The 18,289-nt window shown below is 53.5% G+C and overlaps 1 protein-coding gene and 1 long non-coding RNA gene across 7 annotated transcripts in view; one reads left to right on the top strand and one right to left on the bottom strand.

Annotated features, from left to right (window-relative positions):
* Nucleotides 1-18,289, top strand: part of PPP2R5C (protein phosphatase 2 regulatory subunit B'gamma) — a 127,689-nt gene that overhangs the window by 93,395 nt on the left and 16,005 nt on the right. For all 6 annotated transcript variants that reach the window (XM_049612134.1, XM_049612131.1, XM_049612132.1 and 3 more), the window contains 8 exons: nt 2,087-2,197; nt 3,255-3,347; nt 3,433-3,563; nt 8,042-8,101; nt 10,078-10,186; nt 11,643-11,696; nt 16,160-16,330; nt 17,485-17,612. In XM_049612134.1, the coding sequence (XP_049468091.1) occupies nt 2,087-2,197; nt 3,255-3,347; nt 3,433-3,563; nt 8,042-8,101; nt 10,078-10,186; nt 11,643-11,696; nt 16,160-16,330; nt 17,485-17,612 (857 nt within the window). The remainder of the gene's footprint in view (nt 1-2,086; nt 2,198-3,254; nt 3,348-3,432; nt 3,564-8,041; nt 8,102-10,077; nt 10,187-11,642; nt 11,697-16,159; nt 16,331-17,484; nt 17,613-18,289) is intronic.
* LOC125909160 (uncharacterized) lies at nt 1,423-4,766 on the bottom strand. Its single transcript, XR_007453564.1, has 3 exons — nt 4,146-4,766; nt 3,780-3,861; nt 1,423-1,958 (listed from the first exon to the last, which is right to left on the bottom strand). It is a non-coding gene; the product is annotated as an uncharacterized LOC125909160 (long non-coding RNA).

The raw sequence follows: 18,289 nt of genomic DNA, 5'->3' as shown, positions 1-18,289 counted from the left end.
GGCCGCTGAGGAACGTGAGGGGGGCCTGGCTGGGCCCGAGCGGCTCCCCTGTACCCGCATGGCAGTCCCGTCCCGGGTGGGACTCAGGCTTCTCTGGCGAGTCTCCAAGGGAGGCAGGCACATCGCGTGTCCCCCGACTTCTTGGCCGCCCGGGGACACCACGTGGGCTCTGCCCTCCTGTGCTCAGCCCGCGGCTCTCCCCCACCTGGCTCTCTTCAAGCGTCCCCAGTCTCTGGGTGACTGTGGGAGCCCCCAGCCATTTGGCTTTGAGGGAGAGCGTAGAAAACCCAGCTCATGAATGCCACACTCTCTTACGGGCCCCAGATCCCAACTGACTCTACTCTCCACGCTTCCCTAGCCCGGGAAGGAAGGGGCAAAAGGCTGGGGGTCCCAGGGCCGGTCTGCTGTCCTCTGCAAGCCCCGGGGGAGCGGGACCCACCAGGGTGTGGCCTTCCCTTGGTGTGGGAGTCCCTCGAGTCTGCCTGCTCGCTTCTGTGGGCTTCGGGGTCAGCATGCTGGAGGAGTCCCTCACTGCCCCGTCCCCTGGGGGCCGGTGACAGGGGACATGCCCCGTCCACCTGGCAGCACCTGTCACAGCCTCTGTTCCTTAGTCCCCTGTTGTTTGGGAGGTCTCTTCAGGACCCTGTCCCCAGGTTCCCAGGTTTCCTTTCTACTTACATTTTAGGAGTATTTTCTCTTTTTTTACTAAGGGTTTTTTTTTACTTGTTTCCGGATTTCCAACCATTTTTTTGTTCCTTCCACTCCTGCACCGTCTCAGCCCCATTGCTCTGACTCTCTGCACCTACTCGTCGTCTCGGACAACAGGGACAACAGACGTTTCATGCTCGGGGCTTTTGTAGCTGATGGCTTGAAGAGGGGGTGTTTTCCTTCACGAAACATGATGATAAGGCTCAGAGTTCAGGCTCAGTACAGTAAAGACGGGAGGAAGCACAGCAGATGACCTGGGGTTTTAGCTCCGTCTCTCTGAGACTGGATGCCTGGACGGCAAGCTTGCCCTGGACTGTCCACAAGGGCGTCCTGCACGCCGTCATGGAGCTGGGTCTTAACCTTGTGTGGCCGGTGTTTGGATTTTGTGCTTTGAGGGGTGGGGAGGGGCAGAGGTCTTGCTCTGCTCGTCTGAGAGAGCCAGTCACCGGAGCCCGGTTCTGTAACCAGCATATGGCGGGTTCAGAGATTCCATAAGGTAACTAATCGTATCTAAATTACTATAAAGAAAGAGTGGGTTATAAATCGATGATACAGAAAAACCAAACATTTTATATCACCGATTTGTCCGTGTACGTTGTGCTTAATTTAGAGATTAACCATGTGGGCATTAAAGTGTACCTGTGCTCCAGAGAATTCTAGACTTCATGTAGAAACGTCTGTCGTAAAACACTGACTTTTATGAAGCTGGAAATAAACGGAGTGGGGGTGGGAGTCCGTGGTAAAGGACAATATAAAGAAAAACAGGCAGCAAGTTGCATGAGGGGTTCATTCAAAGTCCAGAGAAATCTCTTCTCAAGTCATTTCTTGGTGAGTCCACGCAGAGTAAGATCATGACCGTGTAGCCCTGGGCCCTCTGCTGGCTGTCCTCTGTGGATCGCAGGGGCCCCCTGGGGCAGGCTCACACGAGGGGCTGGTGCTCCATTGCCGGTCGTTCAGTCCCGGTCGTTCAGTCTCCGCTGTTCCCTTCATAATCTCACCCTTCCTTCCCAGCACGATGCCTGCCTCCTCGCTTTGCACCCACGGTGGAGACCTTGACCTCCCCACTGCCCACCGGCACCGGTTGGTGGTAGCTGTCCATGAGTTTGGCGGCTCAGAGTGAGGCAGGAGTCTCGGTGTGGCCACCTGTCCACGGCCACGTTTCCTGCTGCAGTTTTGACCCAAAATCTCGTTGGGGATCCACACTGCTTCTCGATCTTGAGAATAAGGACGAGCCCAACCACCACCGGAAGCTGCAATTGTTAGAATTAAATATTTTTCTGTAAATGTTTTTTTAATGTTTTCTGTAAATGTTCTTTCAACTGTTATCTGTAAATATTTTTAATGCCCTGGTTATAATTCTAGAATATGTGGATTTCAGTTTGCAGTTAACATGTTTCGAACGTTACCACCTTCCTCCAATCCTACGGGAGCAGAATTTGACCCCGAGGAGGACGAGCCAACGTTAGAGGCGGCCTGGCCTCATCTACAGGTACTGAACTCTGGGAGCGCCCCCGAAACCGGGGCAGGAGTTGAATGTGTGTGTCTGTGAGGTTTTCCTCTAAAGCAAGTGCACTGGCCCTAAGGCTTCACCCCAGCTGGTGGCAGGTGCCCCTGTGATTTGTAAACCTGTGCATACAAGGAAGGCATTTCAGCAGAAGTGAGAACATCGAATGGCGTTTTTGTTTGTTTGAACACTTTACCCCAACTACAAAGATACGGAGTTGTCTGTATGTCTGCAGTGGAAATGACTGCTTGGTTGATAGCCATGGAATTGAAGCCCTTTGCAGATACTTCCTGTTTACGGTACCTAGATTCAGTGCACCCCAGAGCTCACCCGCTGACTGACACCTTTTTCTAACACATTTGTAAGGCAAAAAGTTGGTCGTTGATGAGGCTGGACGCCTGAGAAGGCACAGAGCCCAGCACGAGCAGAGTGTGTGCAGTCCGTGTGCCAGGTCAGGGTCTGGGTCGTCCGCAGGAAGGGAGACGGAAAGGTGGAAGCTGGGAACGAGCTAGATGGGGAACAGATCACAAAGGGGGGCTGTCTCGGTGGCAGAACATCCCGCCAAGGCAGGTGGGGTTGCGGTGTAACCACAACAGCAGGCAACCCTCTGATGCAGGGGAGGGACCTCCCAGCCGTGGGTGACTGCGTCTGGGACCCGCTTGCCAAGCCGTCCCAGCTTCCAGTCCGTCCGGCTCTGCCCAGGACACGTGTAGGTGGCAGGATGTAGATCCCACCGGCTGTGGCTGCTACGCACTGTGGTCTCTGACCAGCGTCGGTTAAGCATTGGTGACATCGGCCATGGGTACCATTTTGCTTAAATGCCGCTTAAGGGTATAGTCTGTGGTTCTTAGCTAAATAAAATAATTACTATCGTCAGTTATAACTTGATTAAGCCATGTAATTTGGCATTAATTCTGTAGATAATGTGGCTTTATTTTTTAAGGCTAGTATTTTCAGGCAGATATTCAACTCATGGGTGTCTTTGATCTCCATCTCATAAAATACCATGTTATTTGATTCATTGTTGTTTTTTTCCTTCTAGCTTGTTTATGAATTTTTCTTAAGATTTTTAGAGTCTCCAGATTTCCAACCTAATATAGCGAAGAAATATATTGATCAGAAATTTGTATTGCAGGTAGGTACAAATTAGCTGAAACTACAAAAGCCGTAATCTCCCGAGCGGGAATCCTGAGCCACTAAGTGTCTTTTTCTTCTTGAAGCTTTTAGAGCTCTTTGACAGTGAAGATCCTCGAGAGAGAGACTTTCTTAAAACTACCCTTCACAGAATCTATGGAAAATTCTTAGGCTTAAGAGCTTACATCAGAAAACAGATAAATAATATATTTTATAGGTAAGTCGACGTGTGGGTACCAGCTCTCTTTTTGCATGATGATGCTCGCATCCACACCTAATGCTCCCCTCACCCCATCCTTCCGTTTGGCAGGTGACTGGGGAGTGGGGGCGGCCGCCCTTGCCCCCCCCACCCCTCCTTCTCTGCCTGCTCCCCTCCCTCACCCACCCCCAGCACCTCCCCACTCGGCCTTCCTGTGTTTCTGTTTCCACTTACCTGGGTGCGGGTCCGTCCGGAACCTGTCCAGAGCCAACGGTCCGTCCTTCTGCCTGTGTGTTACTCCACCCTCCCCGTGCATCTCGGAGAGGCAGGAGTGAGGAGTAAAGCAGGGATCCTTAGAAACTCATAAGATGGAGAATCGTACCAGAGGCCTGGGGACCCGCGTGTACCCGGGGCAGGAGGGGCGCCGCTGGCCACGGCAGGTGCAGGTGGGCCCGGCCGTCCCTAGGCCTGCACGACCACAGAGGCTGCCCTGCCTGGGTTTACCTGGGGGAGGGCACAGCCCCGCGGCTCTTGAAAGAATGTTCCATGACATTGCAAGTCCCACCCCCACCCTGGCCCCCGCCTCTTGTTGGTTCTTACCGTCTGAACACCCCTCCACCTGCCTGCCGACATCCCCGTGTTTCTGCTGCTGCCTGAGTCACACGGGCCACTGGTGATTGGGCATGAGCCCCGGGCGAGGCCCGTGTGCGCCTCCAGGCCGCCCTTCCATCTTCCTCATTTGTGTCTCTGCTCACCTCCGGCTCCTTCCACACTGGCGCCTCGGCGGCCTTTGTTGACCCTCCTGGAACATTCTTTCCACCTGCCCTTCTCCACAGCCTCCCAAGGCCTCCGGACACAGCCCCTCACCAGGACGCACCGCAGCCCCTGGGTTGGCCGACAGGCCTCCCCACAGGCAGGGGGTGTGTGGGCCGAACACCGCACGCTTTCAGGGCCAGCTTCACGCCCGGCCCGTGGTGGCATCAGATGAATGTTGATGGATGAGAGAGTTAATGTGGTTTCTTACCCATCCCTGGAAAGCTTACCGAATGAGTGGTGTATTCTAAGACTTTGGGCGTCCCTGACTCCAGGACGGGTCCCAGTGGTGACAAATCCTAGCAGTGACACACTCCGTGGGCAGGCCCCTCTGTGAGGTAAGAAAGCAGGCAGGTTTCACACAGTCTGGCCACAGTGCCAGAGTGAAGGTGACGTACAGGCCCTTGCCCGGAGCGCCACAGAGGACGGCGGGTCCCTTCTTAGACACCATGACCCAGCAAGGGAGAAGGAGAGGGGCCCTGAGACACATGGAGACACTGGATGTGGGAAGTGAGTTCCCACCGTGGAGACCAGCAGCCTCTGGGGATTCCAGGGCCATCCCTGTCCCGTGCCCAGCCCGGCCCTGGTGTGCCCCCACCCCACCCTCCCGTGGTCACCGGGGTCTGCGGCTGTCTCTTCACACTTGATACGACAGTCCGGTGTCAGAGCTCCCGGTGTGCCTGGTCTTCCTTTGAGCTTCTTCCAAGGTCCCTACATCCCAGGACCGGCACCGACTGCGGTCAGAGAATGCCATTGCGATTCCTAAATGTCACGTTCCCAGCTCACGTTTCTTGGCATCATGCTTCCTCTTGAACAGGATCATTATGTGGCTGATGTACTTATCTATCAAGATGTTACGTACATCGTTTAAACAACAAAGAACAGGGACAGTTTAAATTCTGATCTTTTAGGCCTAAAATTAAAGGTCCACCTAAAGTGAGGTTTTTTCTTTAAAACATAGGTTTTGTTCAGATAGCAGAATCACAAATCAACACTTGTGTTAAAAGGTCTCATACCACAGGGCACCTGGGTGGCTCAGTCGGTTGGGCGTCCGACTTCGGCTCGGGTCACAATCTCACGGTTTGTGGGTTCAGGCCCCACGTCGCGGTCTGTGCTGACAACTCGGAGCCTGGAGTGTGCTTCAGATTCTGCATCTCCTTCTCCCTCTGCCCCTCCCCCACTTGTGCTCTGTCTCTCTCTCTCTCTCTCTCTCTCTCTCTGTCTCTCTCTCTGTCAAAAATAAATAAATGTAAAAAAAAAAATTTTTTTTTAAAAAGGTCTCATACCTTAAAGAACCTCAATATAATAAATAAAATATTTAAATAGATTACTATTCCAAAGTTATTGCACATAATTCAATTCTGAGTGCTCTGTGCTAGAGTGTAGCACTTTTGTGTTTCAGCTGTCTTCTCTGTAACTATCATATTTTTTTTTTTAATTTATTTATTACTTCTCACAGTTCTGTAATTGGAACTGGGCCCCGTGGGCAGGTCTGGTGCTGCACACGGCCTGCGGTGGGCTGGCCGGTCCGGGTGGCTCGGGGCAGGGCTGCAGCCGGCCTCCAGGAGGGAAGAAGCCTCTGTGAGGCTCGGCCAGGAAGTGAAGCACATTCACCCTGCCTTCTGTGTCGATCTGACCAACTCACAGGACGACAGATGCACAGAGAGGGGGACAGGTCCCACCTGTTCGTGTGCGGCTCAGAGCACGTCCTGCAGGGGGGAAGGTCCGTTTCGGAGACGGTCTCTGATAAGCAGGTTCTGGCTCAGCTTCTAGAGAGTCCTGATTCCTTTTTAGTTGGACAAGTGAGAAACACTGGCCTGTTCCGCGTGCGTCTTTATGGCTTTCTTCCCATCTGCAACTTCCTCTCTTTCCTGTCTGGAAGAATAAGAAGGAGAATTGTACTAATTTTCTCATTTTTATACCTCCTTCAGTTCAGGTTAAAATAATTAGCAACGAAGGCTTTATCAGTAAGAACATAGTAATGTTGACTCAGGAGAACAAAACGGATTGTAGCTGAAGGCCATCCTTGTTCATGCGTGTCGGCCAGTGTGGCTGGATCCCGCGCGACTCTGAGGGTTCGGCCCCTCTTCCCAAGGCCCAGAGCTCAGCTCCGAGGTCTCTGGGCACCTGGTGCAGCACACTGCTCCCCCAGCCCCCAGCTCGCCAACGAGGGCGCTCAGGTGTCGTGGCTGCACTTCCTACAAAGCTACGACGTGGCACCTGTAAACCCAGAAAACAAGCAAAACACAAGGGAGCGTCCGGTCGAGTTCTGTAAATTAAAGTGCTTGTCCGTGGACATGCACCACGGAGGGCAGGACTCCCTGGGGACATCCTCCAGTCTCTAGGCAGGTGGGGGGAGGGAGGGGACATGAGGGACGTGTCCAGCAGCGGCTCGAACGCGTCACCTGCAATATGACCGCAGTGCCCGTTTCCTGCCACCCAGGTCGCCCCGGGCCGTCTGGGTAACTCCCCACCTCACCTCGGTGCTGTGGCCACACTCGTGTCCGTGGCACCATGGTTCTCTGCTCAGGTGCCGCCGCCAGCCTGCGTGAGGCGCTCACCCCCCACCGCCACGTGAACCCCTTGCCCACCTGCGGCCCACCCAGCTCCAGTTCCCAGACCCCCGCGCTCGCCCTGCCTTCCCTTCCATGCCGTTTAACCTCCCGCAGGGCCCCGGTCAGGCCCCACAGCCTTGAAGAATCCTGGCCGTTCGAAAACGTAGAAATCTTCCACCCCCTGGAAATCTCTCACGTCTTGTGGGTATCTGACCTGTTCTTTACTTCGACAGCCCCGTTCCGCTTGTTTCCAACAAGGACGAGATTTCAGAGTCAGGTTTCTGTAATCATCACAAACTCTTATTTTAGGCCTGGAGCTGCCTCTAAACTTCATTGTCGAGTGAGAGGCAGAAACCTTTGTCAGACACCACTCCTACCACACAGGCGCACGGCGAGGCGTGGGCAGGAGTGAGCTCCTGGCTTCTGGGGAAATCCTCTGGCGGTGGGGACACGTTGCCCTCCTTAGTGTCCCCAGCCTTTTACCGCACGTGTTCCAGGCATGGGACAGATGCTCTAGCACCGGGGACATGGTGACAAAAAGTCCTCGCCTGTCCTCAGGCTGATGTGGGCACAGCAGGAGAGGCTTCTCAGAGGACGCAGATCAGCTGCCCACGTCAGGGTTCCAGAAGGTGGTGCTTGGAGCAGCGTGGGGGCCGAGCAGGGTGTCTGTGAGGACGTAGGTGAGACGGCCCAGTGGGAAGGAAGGAGCTTCTGCCCTTGCAGACTGGCCTAACTCTCAGAGACTTTAAAATTGAGCAAGGCGTCAAGTCAGGCTGACACGAAGCAAAGAGATCAGGCTAAGGGACGGAGAGGGATGTACGCATGGTCGGGAGGACGGCAGTGGCTCATTGTCACACACGGGTGGCTGGAAGGCGAGTGCTCACAGCACAGACCTTTCGACCTTTTTCTGTGATTGAAAACTCCCAAAATAAAATGTTGGGGGCGGAAATTGAGCAGTCGCGTCGGGAAGGGTGAGCCGCCCCCAGGACACTTTTCCAGGAGGCGTGCCTGGCACCAGGCATCTGTGTGACACTCCCCCCAAGTGCATCATTTCCTCGTTCAGAGGATTGTGGTCTTTCCAGCTATTGCCTCGGTGTCTCATTCTAAATGGCAAACTGCTTTTTCTAGGTTTATTTATGAAACAGAGCATCACAACGGCATAGCAGAGTTACTGGAAATCCTGGGGAGGTGAGTGCTGTGCTCCTGGCAGTGACGTGGAATTTATTCCAGAATGATCCAGTTCACGGAGTCGCGCAGCCCTCTCCAGAGCGAGGCAATTGAAACCGTTTCCAAAGGAACCGAGACCTCGCTTGATGGAAGGGGTGGGTGAGGTCTTGGGTTAGAGCCCCCCAGACAAGAAGCCTTCTCGTGTACACGGCTCTGTGCACGGATTCTGTTCCACATACCTCCTTGAAGATGGCTAAGAGGGTTTACGTTTTGACATTTAGAACGGATCATTTATTATATACCTTGGGGGTGTTGAGTAAATGCTAATATTTCTAATTGCTTTCATTTTATAAATTTTTCATATGTATACTTGTAACATTAACGTTTCAGAAATTTCACCGTCTTCACCCAAGTAGAGTTCTTGCTTGCTACCATTTTTTTTTCATCAGTGACCTATAGATTTTATATCAGACCTCCAACCCACTGTTTCCCAAAGAGAGTGCGCTGGGGTTCCACAGCCAAATAAACTTGGAAGTGCTCTCCCGGCACCTTCCCTGGGGACTCAGCTGCATTAGCAGCTGAAGGTCCCGTGGGGAGGGGTCCTCTGCGCTTGTGTTTAATCTGATGATCCCCAAAGGCTTCGGAACACAAGAAACCTGTCTCAGGGAACACTGTCGGCTTCCAGTCGATCTGTGCTCCAGTCGCACTGAGAAGACGGTGCTCGCTATTTTAGATCTAACTTGAAAAAACCGTCAGTCCTCGTGGAGAATTCTGCTTTGACCTGCGTCAGCACACTGGGCGGGTTTCTCTCGCTCAGGAGAGCGTAGCGAGCGGTCCAGGGGCCCTTCCTAGTTGTACGACCTCCCTTAACCACTCTCGGCTGCCGTTTCCTTAGCGAGGTGGGGGATGATCCCCTCACAGGGCTGTCGCGAGGACGGCGCGCTGTGTGAAGTGTCCAGCGCGGCCGGGCACAGCGTGCACCCAGGCCTCCACGCTCCCGGCAGCTGGGATCGCTGATTTTATCCCCCTGGAAGAGCTGTTTGGTCTTGTGGGCCTCCCCCATGTGAAGGAGCAGGTTGTCGCTAATGCCCTCTTTAGACAGACCCTGCCTCCTGGATGGCACGGAACAGTCTAGAACTCGCTTGACTGCTCTGTGGCCCTACCACGTGTCTGTGCTTCCCTAATAATAAAACCAGATAAATAGTAAATAACGAAGCCTGCTTGCCCAACTGGGCACCAGTAGATAAGCTACTTGACACCAGAGACCAAAATTTCAGTTTATTTTTTTTTTTAAGTTTATTTATTTTTGAGACAGAGAGAGACAGAGCATGAACAGGGGAGGGTCAGAGAGAGAGGGAGACACAGAATCTGAAACAGGCTCCAGGCTCTGAGCTGTCAGCACAGAGCCCGACGCGGGGCTTGAACTCACGAACTGCGAGATCAGGACCTGAGCTGAAGTCGGACGCTTAACCGACTGAGCCACCCAGGCGCCCCCAAAACTTCAGTTTAAAGACTAGGCACAAGACCCCCTTTCTCTGCAGGAGGGAGCAGCTTTCTGGCTGATTCTTAACCAGCTCCCGTTCTGCACACACAAACTCGCTTCTGTCAGCATTAGGGTAATGAACCCGAATTTCTCGGGGGAAGCGTGACTTCCTAAAGGTGGGTGAAGGTCAAGGGAAGGTGCCAGCTGTGGAGCTGGAGTCCCACCTGAGCTGCCCGGCCTCCAGGCCTGTCGAAAGAAGCCAGTGTCGCCCCCAGGGACTCCTGTTCTGGGTAACGCCCCGCAAACCAGAATTTTAGAATTATCTCCTAGTTACTAACGAAGATAAAAATGACTATGCTTCTTGGAAGGTATTTCATTTTCTTTTTAATTTCTGCTAATGTCCGCCTCTTTTGTGAAACCTACATTTCGCTCACTGATAGTTGTGCTGAAAGTCAAGGCTTTTTAACCTGGAATTTGTGAGTATTCAGACTTGGAATACATTCTGTTTTCGCAGCATAATTAATGGCTTTGCCTTACCACTAAAAGAAGAGCACAAGATTTTCTTATTGAAGGTGTTGCTACCTTTGCACAAAGTGAAATCTCTGAGCGTCTACCATCCACAGGTAAGGGGTGCTCCGCAGCATTATGTCGGTGGGGGCGTGCACTAGCTGGGTGTCTCCACGTGAGCGGCAGTGAGCTCGGACACAGAACCCCAGCCGTTCCCCGGGGGTGCGCTCACGTCGCCTTGCACATGTCGTTTCTGGTGATAATTGAAAGGATACAGGGGGGCGCCTGGGTGGCTCAGTCGGTTTGGCGTCCGACTGCAGCTCAGGTCACGATCTCGCAGTTCATGCGTTTGAGTCCCGCATCGGGCTCGGTGCCGACAGCTCGGAGCCCGGAGCCTGCTTCAGGTTCTGTGTCTCAGTCTCTCTGTCCGTCCCCAGCTCATGCTCTGTCTCTCTCTCTCTCTCTCTCTCTCTCTCTCTCTCTCTGTCTCAAAAATAAACATTAAAAAATAAATCAATCAAATTTGGCTCCTTCAAGGAAAAATCTCTCTGCAGCCAGTGAAATGGCCTACGAAAATGTGAGTTTTTTAACTAAGCTGTGGGCTTTTTACAGTTTGCAGAAATCTACTTACAGTTTCACTGGAAATTCGGTCAGTAAGTGTTGATACCTGGTTAGCTGGCTGCACTTTGCCAGAAGAGGAGGTTTTTCCTTCACTTTTGCCCCCCGTGAATCCTGCGTAGACAAGTGCCGAGGTTCGGGGACAGGCCACGTGCCTGTTCACCGGCAGCTCTGAGTGGCTCTGGCAGCCAGTGGGCACCTCTGTCCCTCACGTTGGGAGCGGCTTGGGATGAATCACAGAAAGCCTATTCTTGACTTGATTCTAATGACGTCGGCTTCCTGGGAAGTATTTTACTTTGAGGCATTTTTTTTCTTCTCTTTGCTGTTAACTGATGATAGTATCTTTATATCCAACCAGATCGTGGTCCTGTTGATTGTTTTTTTAATTAAGTTTATTTATTTTTGAGAGAGAGCAAGGGACAGTGAAGGAGGGGCAGAGAGAAAGAGAGAGGGAGAATCCCCAGCAGGCCCCACACTGTCAGTGCAGAGCCGGACACGGGGCTCGAACTCACGAACCGTGAGATCATGACGGGAGCCGAAACCAAGAATCAGACACTCAGCCCACTGAGCCTCCCGGGCGCCCCCTGTTAACTGTTCTATAGAAGAGGGATTAATAGTTCAGAGGTTGAAGATGGAAGCAGATTTTAATTTGGTTTTTCCCAGCTCTTAGGTCACTTGTTCATTACAGTCTCCAAGAAGACCACGAGAAAAATCCCCATCAACCCCGGGCTTACCTGTTGGTGTTAGTCCAGAAGGCTGTCTCCTGATTTTTTTAGCTTTCTGCTGCACCTGGTCCCCGACAGTCCCCGTCAGAGCCCCGGCAGGGCCTGTGGAGGGGAGCCCGTGCCCGCCCGGCGGGCGCCACCTGGAGGGACGGGGGCAGCACGTGGCAGCGGGAGACGCGGCATTGCCGGGTCACAGCACGGGGTTGACGCTTCCTCTCCTCCTTTCCAGCTGGCGTACTGCGTCGTGCAGTTCTTAGAGAAGGACAGCACCCTCACCGAACCGGTGAGTACCTTCCCCGGCCGGGCAATGGCGTCACGTGTGGGCGGTGGCGTCACGTGCGGGCTTCCCTGAGTGTAGGTACCTCGGGCCACAGAGCCGTCCAGACCGCTTTTCACCTCAAGTCACACTGCCGACAGACGCACCGATTTCCTGCACGTGCCGTGTGCTCTCAGACTGCCGTCATTTTACTTACAAGTTCCGTTACTGCGGTGATTATTGTACGCGATCGGATTGCCGTCCTCTCTGTGCGGGACTTGACTCTTTCGAACGAGACACGCTTGAGTGGTCGTGGTCGCTGGGTCGGGTGCCGGACTGTGTGAGCTCTTGGTCTGACCACGCTCGTAACCGGCTTCGGTCAGACCACCGCAGTGAGTTCTCGAAACGCTTGTGCCAAAGGGCCTTACGGCCTGAGAAGTTCTTCCGCCTTCGAGGGTAGCGGCTCGTGTTCGCTGAGTCGACTGTGACAGGTTGCTGCCACTGAGCGCTCAGATCTCCCAATTTCTTGGCGTGTGATCTTTCTTAGAAATGAAAAGCGGTTGTGGCCCAGATTAACAAAGTTGAGTGTGTTGGGTGCCAGGCTGAGCATTTGAATGTGCTTTTTTTAACAGCTTTATCGAGATATAATTCACATGCCATACAATTCACCCACTTAAAGTGTACCATTCAGTGGCTTTTTGGTATATTATGCTATCGATTATTGTAATCGTGGTGAAGCATATACAACATGAAATTTGCCATTTTCAGTGCACGAGGGGCATTAATTACATCCCAGGGCCACACAGCTGTCACCACTGTTCCCAGAACTTTGTCATCACATTGCCCCAGCCAGAAACTCTGTCCCCCCCCCCCCCCCCCCCCCGGACACCGACTCCCGCTTCCCCCCTGCCCGCCCCCTGGTGACCTCTCACCTGCCTCTGTCTCTACAAGTTTGCCTCCTCGGGGCACCTCAGATGGGTGGCATCGCGTAGGACGTCCTCAGGGCTCGTGCAGGCCGTGCCTGTGTCGGAACTCCATCCCCAGGTGTGGCCGTGCACTCTCCCTTTCTCCCTTGTGTGGTGTTCGTCTGCTCCTCTGTCCGTGGACGCCGGGCTTGCTTCCATCCCTTGCGATAATGCGAGCCGTGTGGCTGTGAACGTGGCCGTGGGTTTCAGGGTCCCACTTTCTCCGTCGTCACTTGTTGTCCCTTCTTTTATTCTAGCACCTAATGAGTGCATGGTGGTGTCTCTCGGTGGCTTTTTGACTTGCATTCCCCTCTTGACTGGAGACGTTGGGCATCTCTTCAAGCGCCTGTTGGCCGCCCGTGGGTCTTGGACAAACGTCTTTAGATCCACCGCCCATTTTTTATTAACTGGTGGTTTTTTATCGTTGAGTAACAAAAGTAAGAAGTACTGAGTGCCAGTTTCAGTGTTTGAATATTCTTTTCAAAGTTACTGGTGGAATAAAAAAGGCAAATGTCATCATTCCGGCATCTTCTCTGTCCCCTCGGCTGTCTTTCACAGTGGTCCCATGAGGCTGTGTTTTATAGTGGAAATGCACGAGGAATCCTTAATGCTCTGTTTGCAAGTTACACGGGCTCCTGATCTCTGCTTTTTCTGAGCTTCTAAACTCCAAACGTGGACACCATGTGTCACCCACCAACTCAGGAAAAGCCCTTGACATCACCCCCCAACGCCTGCCCAACTCCCCTTCCCGGGGCCCCCGCACGCCTCCGCCCCAGCTCTGGGATTCTGGAAGCGCCCAAGGAAAGGCATCAAACTTACCAGACTTCAGTGTCAAACCAGGAGTGTTTTCCCCACTTAGACTAGGGTATCCGCCTTGAGAGAGAACTTGGGAAGCACCGGGGATAAAGCCTCTTTTCCGGTGATGCCCTGTGCTCAGTTCCTCTGAGTTTGAAGGACGTCTCCAAACTAAAGGGTGAGAACCAGGGGTGCCTGGGTGGCTTAGTCAGTTGAGCGTCCGACTTCAGCTCAGATCATGGTCTCACAGTTGGTGAGTTCAAGCCCCGTGTCGGGCTCTGTGCTGACAGCATGGAGCCTGCTTCAGATCCGGTGTCTCCTCCTTTCTCTGCCCCTTCCCCTGTTTGTGCTCTCTTTCTCTGTCAAAAAAGAATAAACATTAAAAAAAATGAAGGGTGAGAACCGTTGCTGGAAAAAGTAATATGCACTAAGAAGGACACGGCACACACATGGGTCTCAGGGTCCTGGACCCAAGGCGCCCCTGAAGCTAGTGCGGCCAAGGTCAGGAATGTTTAAAGTATGATACGTGTAAAAGACCTGTGTTGCTCCCATTTAAGGTCTGTAATTAATCTTTCTACTTGTAAACTGTGTACGGTGCTGAAGAGCTTTCTGGGCACGTTGAACACGTACACTGTTGTAAGAACGGGAGCTCGGCAGATCGTGGACAGAAGTAAAATCGTTTTCACGCACCTGTTGCTTTAGGCTACTCGGCTTTTACTACAGGGTCTGGCGGGAACTCTTTTTCCCTGGTATTCAGGGGAGGGGGCTCCCCAGGCACCAGGCCAGAGCCACTAGCGTGCACGCCCGGGCTCGCCTGCCCTCCCCAGCCCTGTCCGGAGAGCGGCAGCCTGTTGAGTTTCCGAAGGAAAGTTCAGCGCGTGACGTGCAGAGAGCCGCTTTTGCCTAGATCAGCGTTCCCAGGCAGGCCCCTCTTCGCCAAAGCGCTGCCAGGCTCCAAAGCCATGGGTACCAGCATAGGTTGTTCCCGGTAGTGTGAAAAGTAGGTCCAGCGTGGGGCTCTGATTCCAGAAACAGCACCTTTTCCAGAGACATTGAGTAGCTAAACCAGGTGTGTTCTGTGTCCCGCGTATCACTGTATTTTTCCTAATAAAGCTCCATTTGACAAATGTCAAGGAAGAGTGGCTTTGCGAAGTGATTGACACCTGCCGTGTTCTTAACAGTGGCTCCCCGACTGCTGGTAGATAGCAGGTGCTCAGTAAATGTTCACTGAGTGATTTTGAGCAAAAAGTAGGAGAAAAAAATCATTAAATCATCGATTTTTTTTTTTTAAGGAATTATTTTTAGAGACCATCATGCTGTAAATGTTTAGATCAGACTTCAGAACTAGGAGGACTTCCTATAAATTTGGGGGTTTTATAAAATGTAATACCATAAAAGATTATCCAGGAGCCTGAATGCCAAAAGCATTAACAGAGCTGTCCTAGCCGGACGTTGTTCGAAGGCCCGCCGTGTTTTTAGCCACGGTAGCGAGCAGCTGGCCTGCCGAGCTCTGCAGGGGTGTCTGCACAGCCAGTGGAAGCCACCAGCCGCCCCGGACGGGCTGACGTTCGCAGTGATTTTCACGGCCGTCCTGATGGTGGGGGCTGGGACAGCGGTTCCCGAAATGGCCGTGACCGGCAAAGGGCTGCTTGAGAGTGACCGGTTGCTGCCGTACATGGGCAAGCGTGCACGTGTACTTGTGTGCAAATGTTGTGGGTCCTTGTACTATTTTAGAATTAAGGTGGCTCGCCTCTAGAAATACGTATTCTTAATCCTCACCAAGCCAAATCTGATATTTTGGGTGGACGATCCTTACTGGTGTGGTTGCAGGAGGAAATTTGGAAACTAAAGGAGGGAGGTGAAGAAAGGTTGCCCCACAGAAACTCCTTCTACCCGTCTGACTTGGGCAAGGAACACAAGGTCCAGTCCCCGCAAACGAGGAAGCTGCCACCATCCGGCTCAACGTGCCTCGAGGGGGCGGGCCGCACAGATGCTCCCTGGCGGGTTCCCATCTGAGGCCGCGCTGCCGTGCTGTCCGCAGGCCAGCACTCAGATGCAAGGTCCTCGCGGCCTGGAGGCAGTTACCGGCCCGAGGTCACTGGTCACGCACACAGGGGACAGCAGGGCCCGACCCCAGGTCCCTCCGTAGCCCTGCATGGCGTGAGCTGGTAACAGCATCAACTTACTCCATGTCTCTCTCCTTTGATACATTTTAGCACAGTTTAGTTAGGACAGTCGAAACACCACGTGTACACACGTAGTACATACGTTTACGTATAAATACGCGTGAAAGATCGATTGGAGATAAACGGATTGTGCATACACATGTGTGTCGCCAGCACTCTCAGAACTGGCCGCTTGTGCACCGAACGAATACACGAGCTCATATGCTCCCTGTTTCTCCATCGTTCTTTCTCTCTCAACCCTCCTAACTGCTTGTTTTTTAACCTTTTTATTCCTAAAAGGACCTACTCCCGTGGCGGTCCAAGAGAGAGGGTCACAGAAATTAAAGTTGCACTTCTTAAGCAAATAAGTTTGACCTGTTTCTCTAATTATAAAAAAAAAAAAAAAGTGCTAATTTACTGAATTGCTGTTCCTTCTGGAAGGAACAGAGCAGCACCTTCTTGTGATGCTCTGCTTGCGGGGGGGGCACCCTCATGAAAAACAGAACTCTTAACTCACAGATGCCGGGCATCACGGACGTCACGCCGTGTGTTGTCTCTTCGGTAGGTGGTGATGGCCCTTCTCAAATACTGGCCAAAGACGCACAGTCCGAAAGAAGTCATGTTCTTAAATGAGTTAGAAGAGATCTTAGACGTAATCGAACCATCGGAATTTGTGAAGGTCATGGAACCCCTCTTCCGGCAGCTGGCCAAGTGTGTGTCCAGCCCACACTTCCAGGTACGCAGGGCGGGGGGAAGGGCCTCGTGTCCGCGTCCGCGTCGGAGGTGACAGGCTTCGGGGTATCGCAGGTCATACTTGGCTTCTCGTGTAATTGGGAGGTAAACTGCCAGCCTAGCTGTACCTCAGAATAAGATGCTAGGACCTTAATTCTGTCAAACGCACCCCAGCATCTCGACCCCCTCCCTGAAAACATGTTTCTCGCCAGGAGTGATTAGTCCTGGCCCCTCTGTGAACCTGTCTTTATATTCAGTGTGCCCCAAATGCTTAAAACCCTGCGTCCACAGCTGAGGGGTGGGCACTTGTAGGTGACATAAAACTCGGCCCCCACAAGCGCTTTGTTTCCAACACACACACGTTCTGACTTTTGTCCCCCACCCAATCCTGTTTGAGGGGCACCCCAGTCGCATCCTGCTTTCCTCGGCCCCTTGTGCAGCCTTCCGGGCCTCATTCCGAGGTCGTCCTCGGGGCCCGTGCTTAGCCTGTCTGCCTCCATTGGACGTACTGGCCTGTAACACCAGCTCACCGTGAGCAAGGCGGCCCCGCCCACGGGGGGCCACATGCCCGCCCTGTTCCCGTGCCCTTGCTCACTGGCTGTCCCTGCTGGGCTCCTCCTGGCCCTCCTCCAGCCACCGCCCCCCCCCCCCCCGCCCGCACCACCTGACACCTGCCTTCCTCCATCAGGGCCCTCCTGGGGATGCATTCTGCCCCACACATGTCCCCTTCCTAGCTGCTGCGTGCCCCCCGACGTACCCCTTCTAGTAAATTCATTCTCCCCTCATTGGTCTTCCCCCCCCGAGAACGGAAGCTCCACTCCCCCTGCTCACTGCTGACACCTCAGAGCCCCGCGCTGGGTAGGGGTGGGCGGAAGGCATGAGGAAGGAAGGAGGTTGACCCGTGTCCTCAGCGGTAGCCCAGGGTCCGGCGTAAGTGTGTGTTGAGTGAGTGGAGGAAAGAGCGACCGTCTTCTTGCTGTACAAGAAGTCCTCTCCCTTTGGTTGAGGGCTCTTCAGGGTTACGGTCTGGAGCATTTGGGGTTTGTGGAGATGATTCTCTAACCCAGTGTAATTCGTTGCCTGTTCACAGAGTCGTGGGGAGGGCATTGCTGGATGTTTGTCGCCATGGTCACAACAGCTGTGCCCTCCGTCTTCCAGGTGGCGGAGCGAGCGCTGTATTACTGGAACAATGAGTACATCATGAGTCTAATCAGCGACAACGCGGCCAAGATCCTTCCCATCATGTTCCCGTCCTTGTACCGCAACTCCAAGACCCACTGGAACAAGTGAGCGAGCCGGCTGCCGCCCGCGGGGCCCTGGGAAACTCTGCAAATCTTGCTGATGCCTCAGCCCAATTGGGATCGAAATCTAAGTCTGAGATAGCAGTTAAAAACCAAAACGTAGATTTGTTTGTTTGTCTGTCTGTTGGGCTCACAGTGAAGTAGGAACGGGACTGTATCTGTGGCCTTGTCTTCGCCTCGTCGCCCCCGTTTCACGCCAACACGGAGGCAGGTTTGTCGGGGCAGCGCCTTCCTGGCCTCGCCGTAGGGACCCCTCCCAAGGAGCTGAAGGCGGCCGCGAAGCCTCACGGGGCGCAGTCCCCGCGGGAGCACGGGGGCCACCCCGAGCCTCGGCCACACTCTCTGGGGACCCCTCCAAGAGAGCACGAGCCCCCCGCCTGTGCAAGGGCCAAGCAGGGACTAGGAACACAACCTCGGGAGTCTCGGATTTGCTTCTCTCTCCCTTGTCCTGCCCCTTTAGCAAGGATAGAGACACTGGGCAGCGGTCTTCTGACACCTTGAAGGGAACAGTCAGTGCGGGTTCCCGACTGGTGCTCGTGTCACTTACCATTTACGTGACTACGGGCCCCAGGGCTTTGCTGTCACCTCCTTCTCTCCTTTCTGCCCTTTTTCTATACGATAGTCGTTCAATCAGATCCGAAAGCAGGGGGCAGAGCCTCCAT

The sequence above is a fragment of the Panthera uncia genome (genome assembly GCF_023721935.1).
Source record: "Panthera uncia isolate 11264 chromosome B3 unlocalized genomic scaffold, Puncia_PCG_1.0 HiC_scaffold_1, whole genome shotgun sequence".
NCBI lineage: Eukaryota > Metazoa > Chordata > Mammalia > Carnivora > Felidae > Panthera > Panthera uncia.
This window is presented reverse-complemented; position numbering and strand designations above follow the sequence as displayed.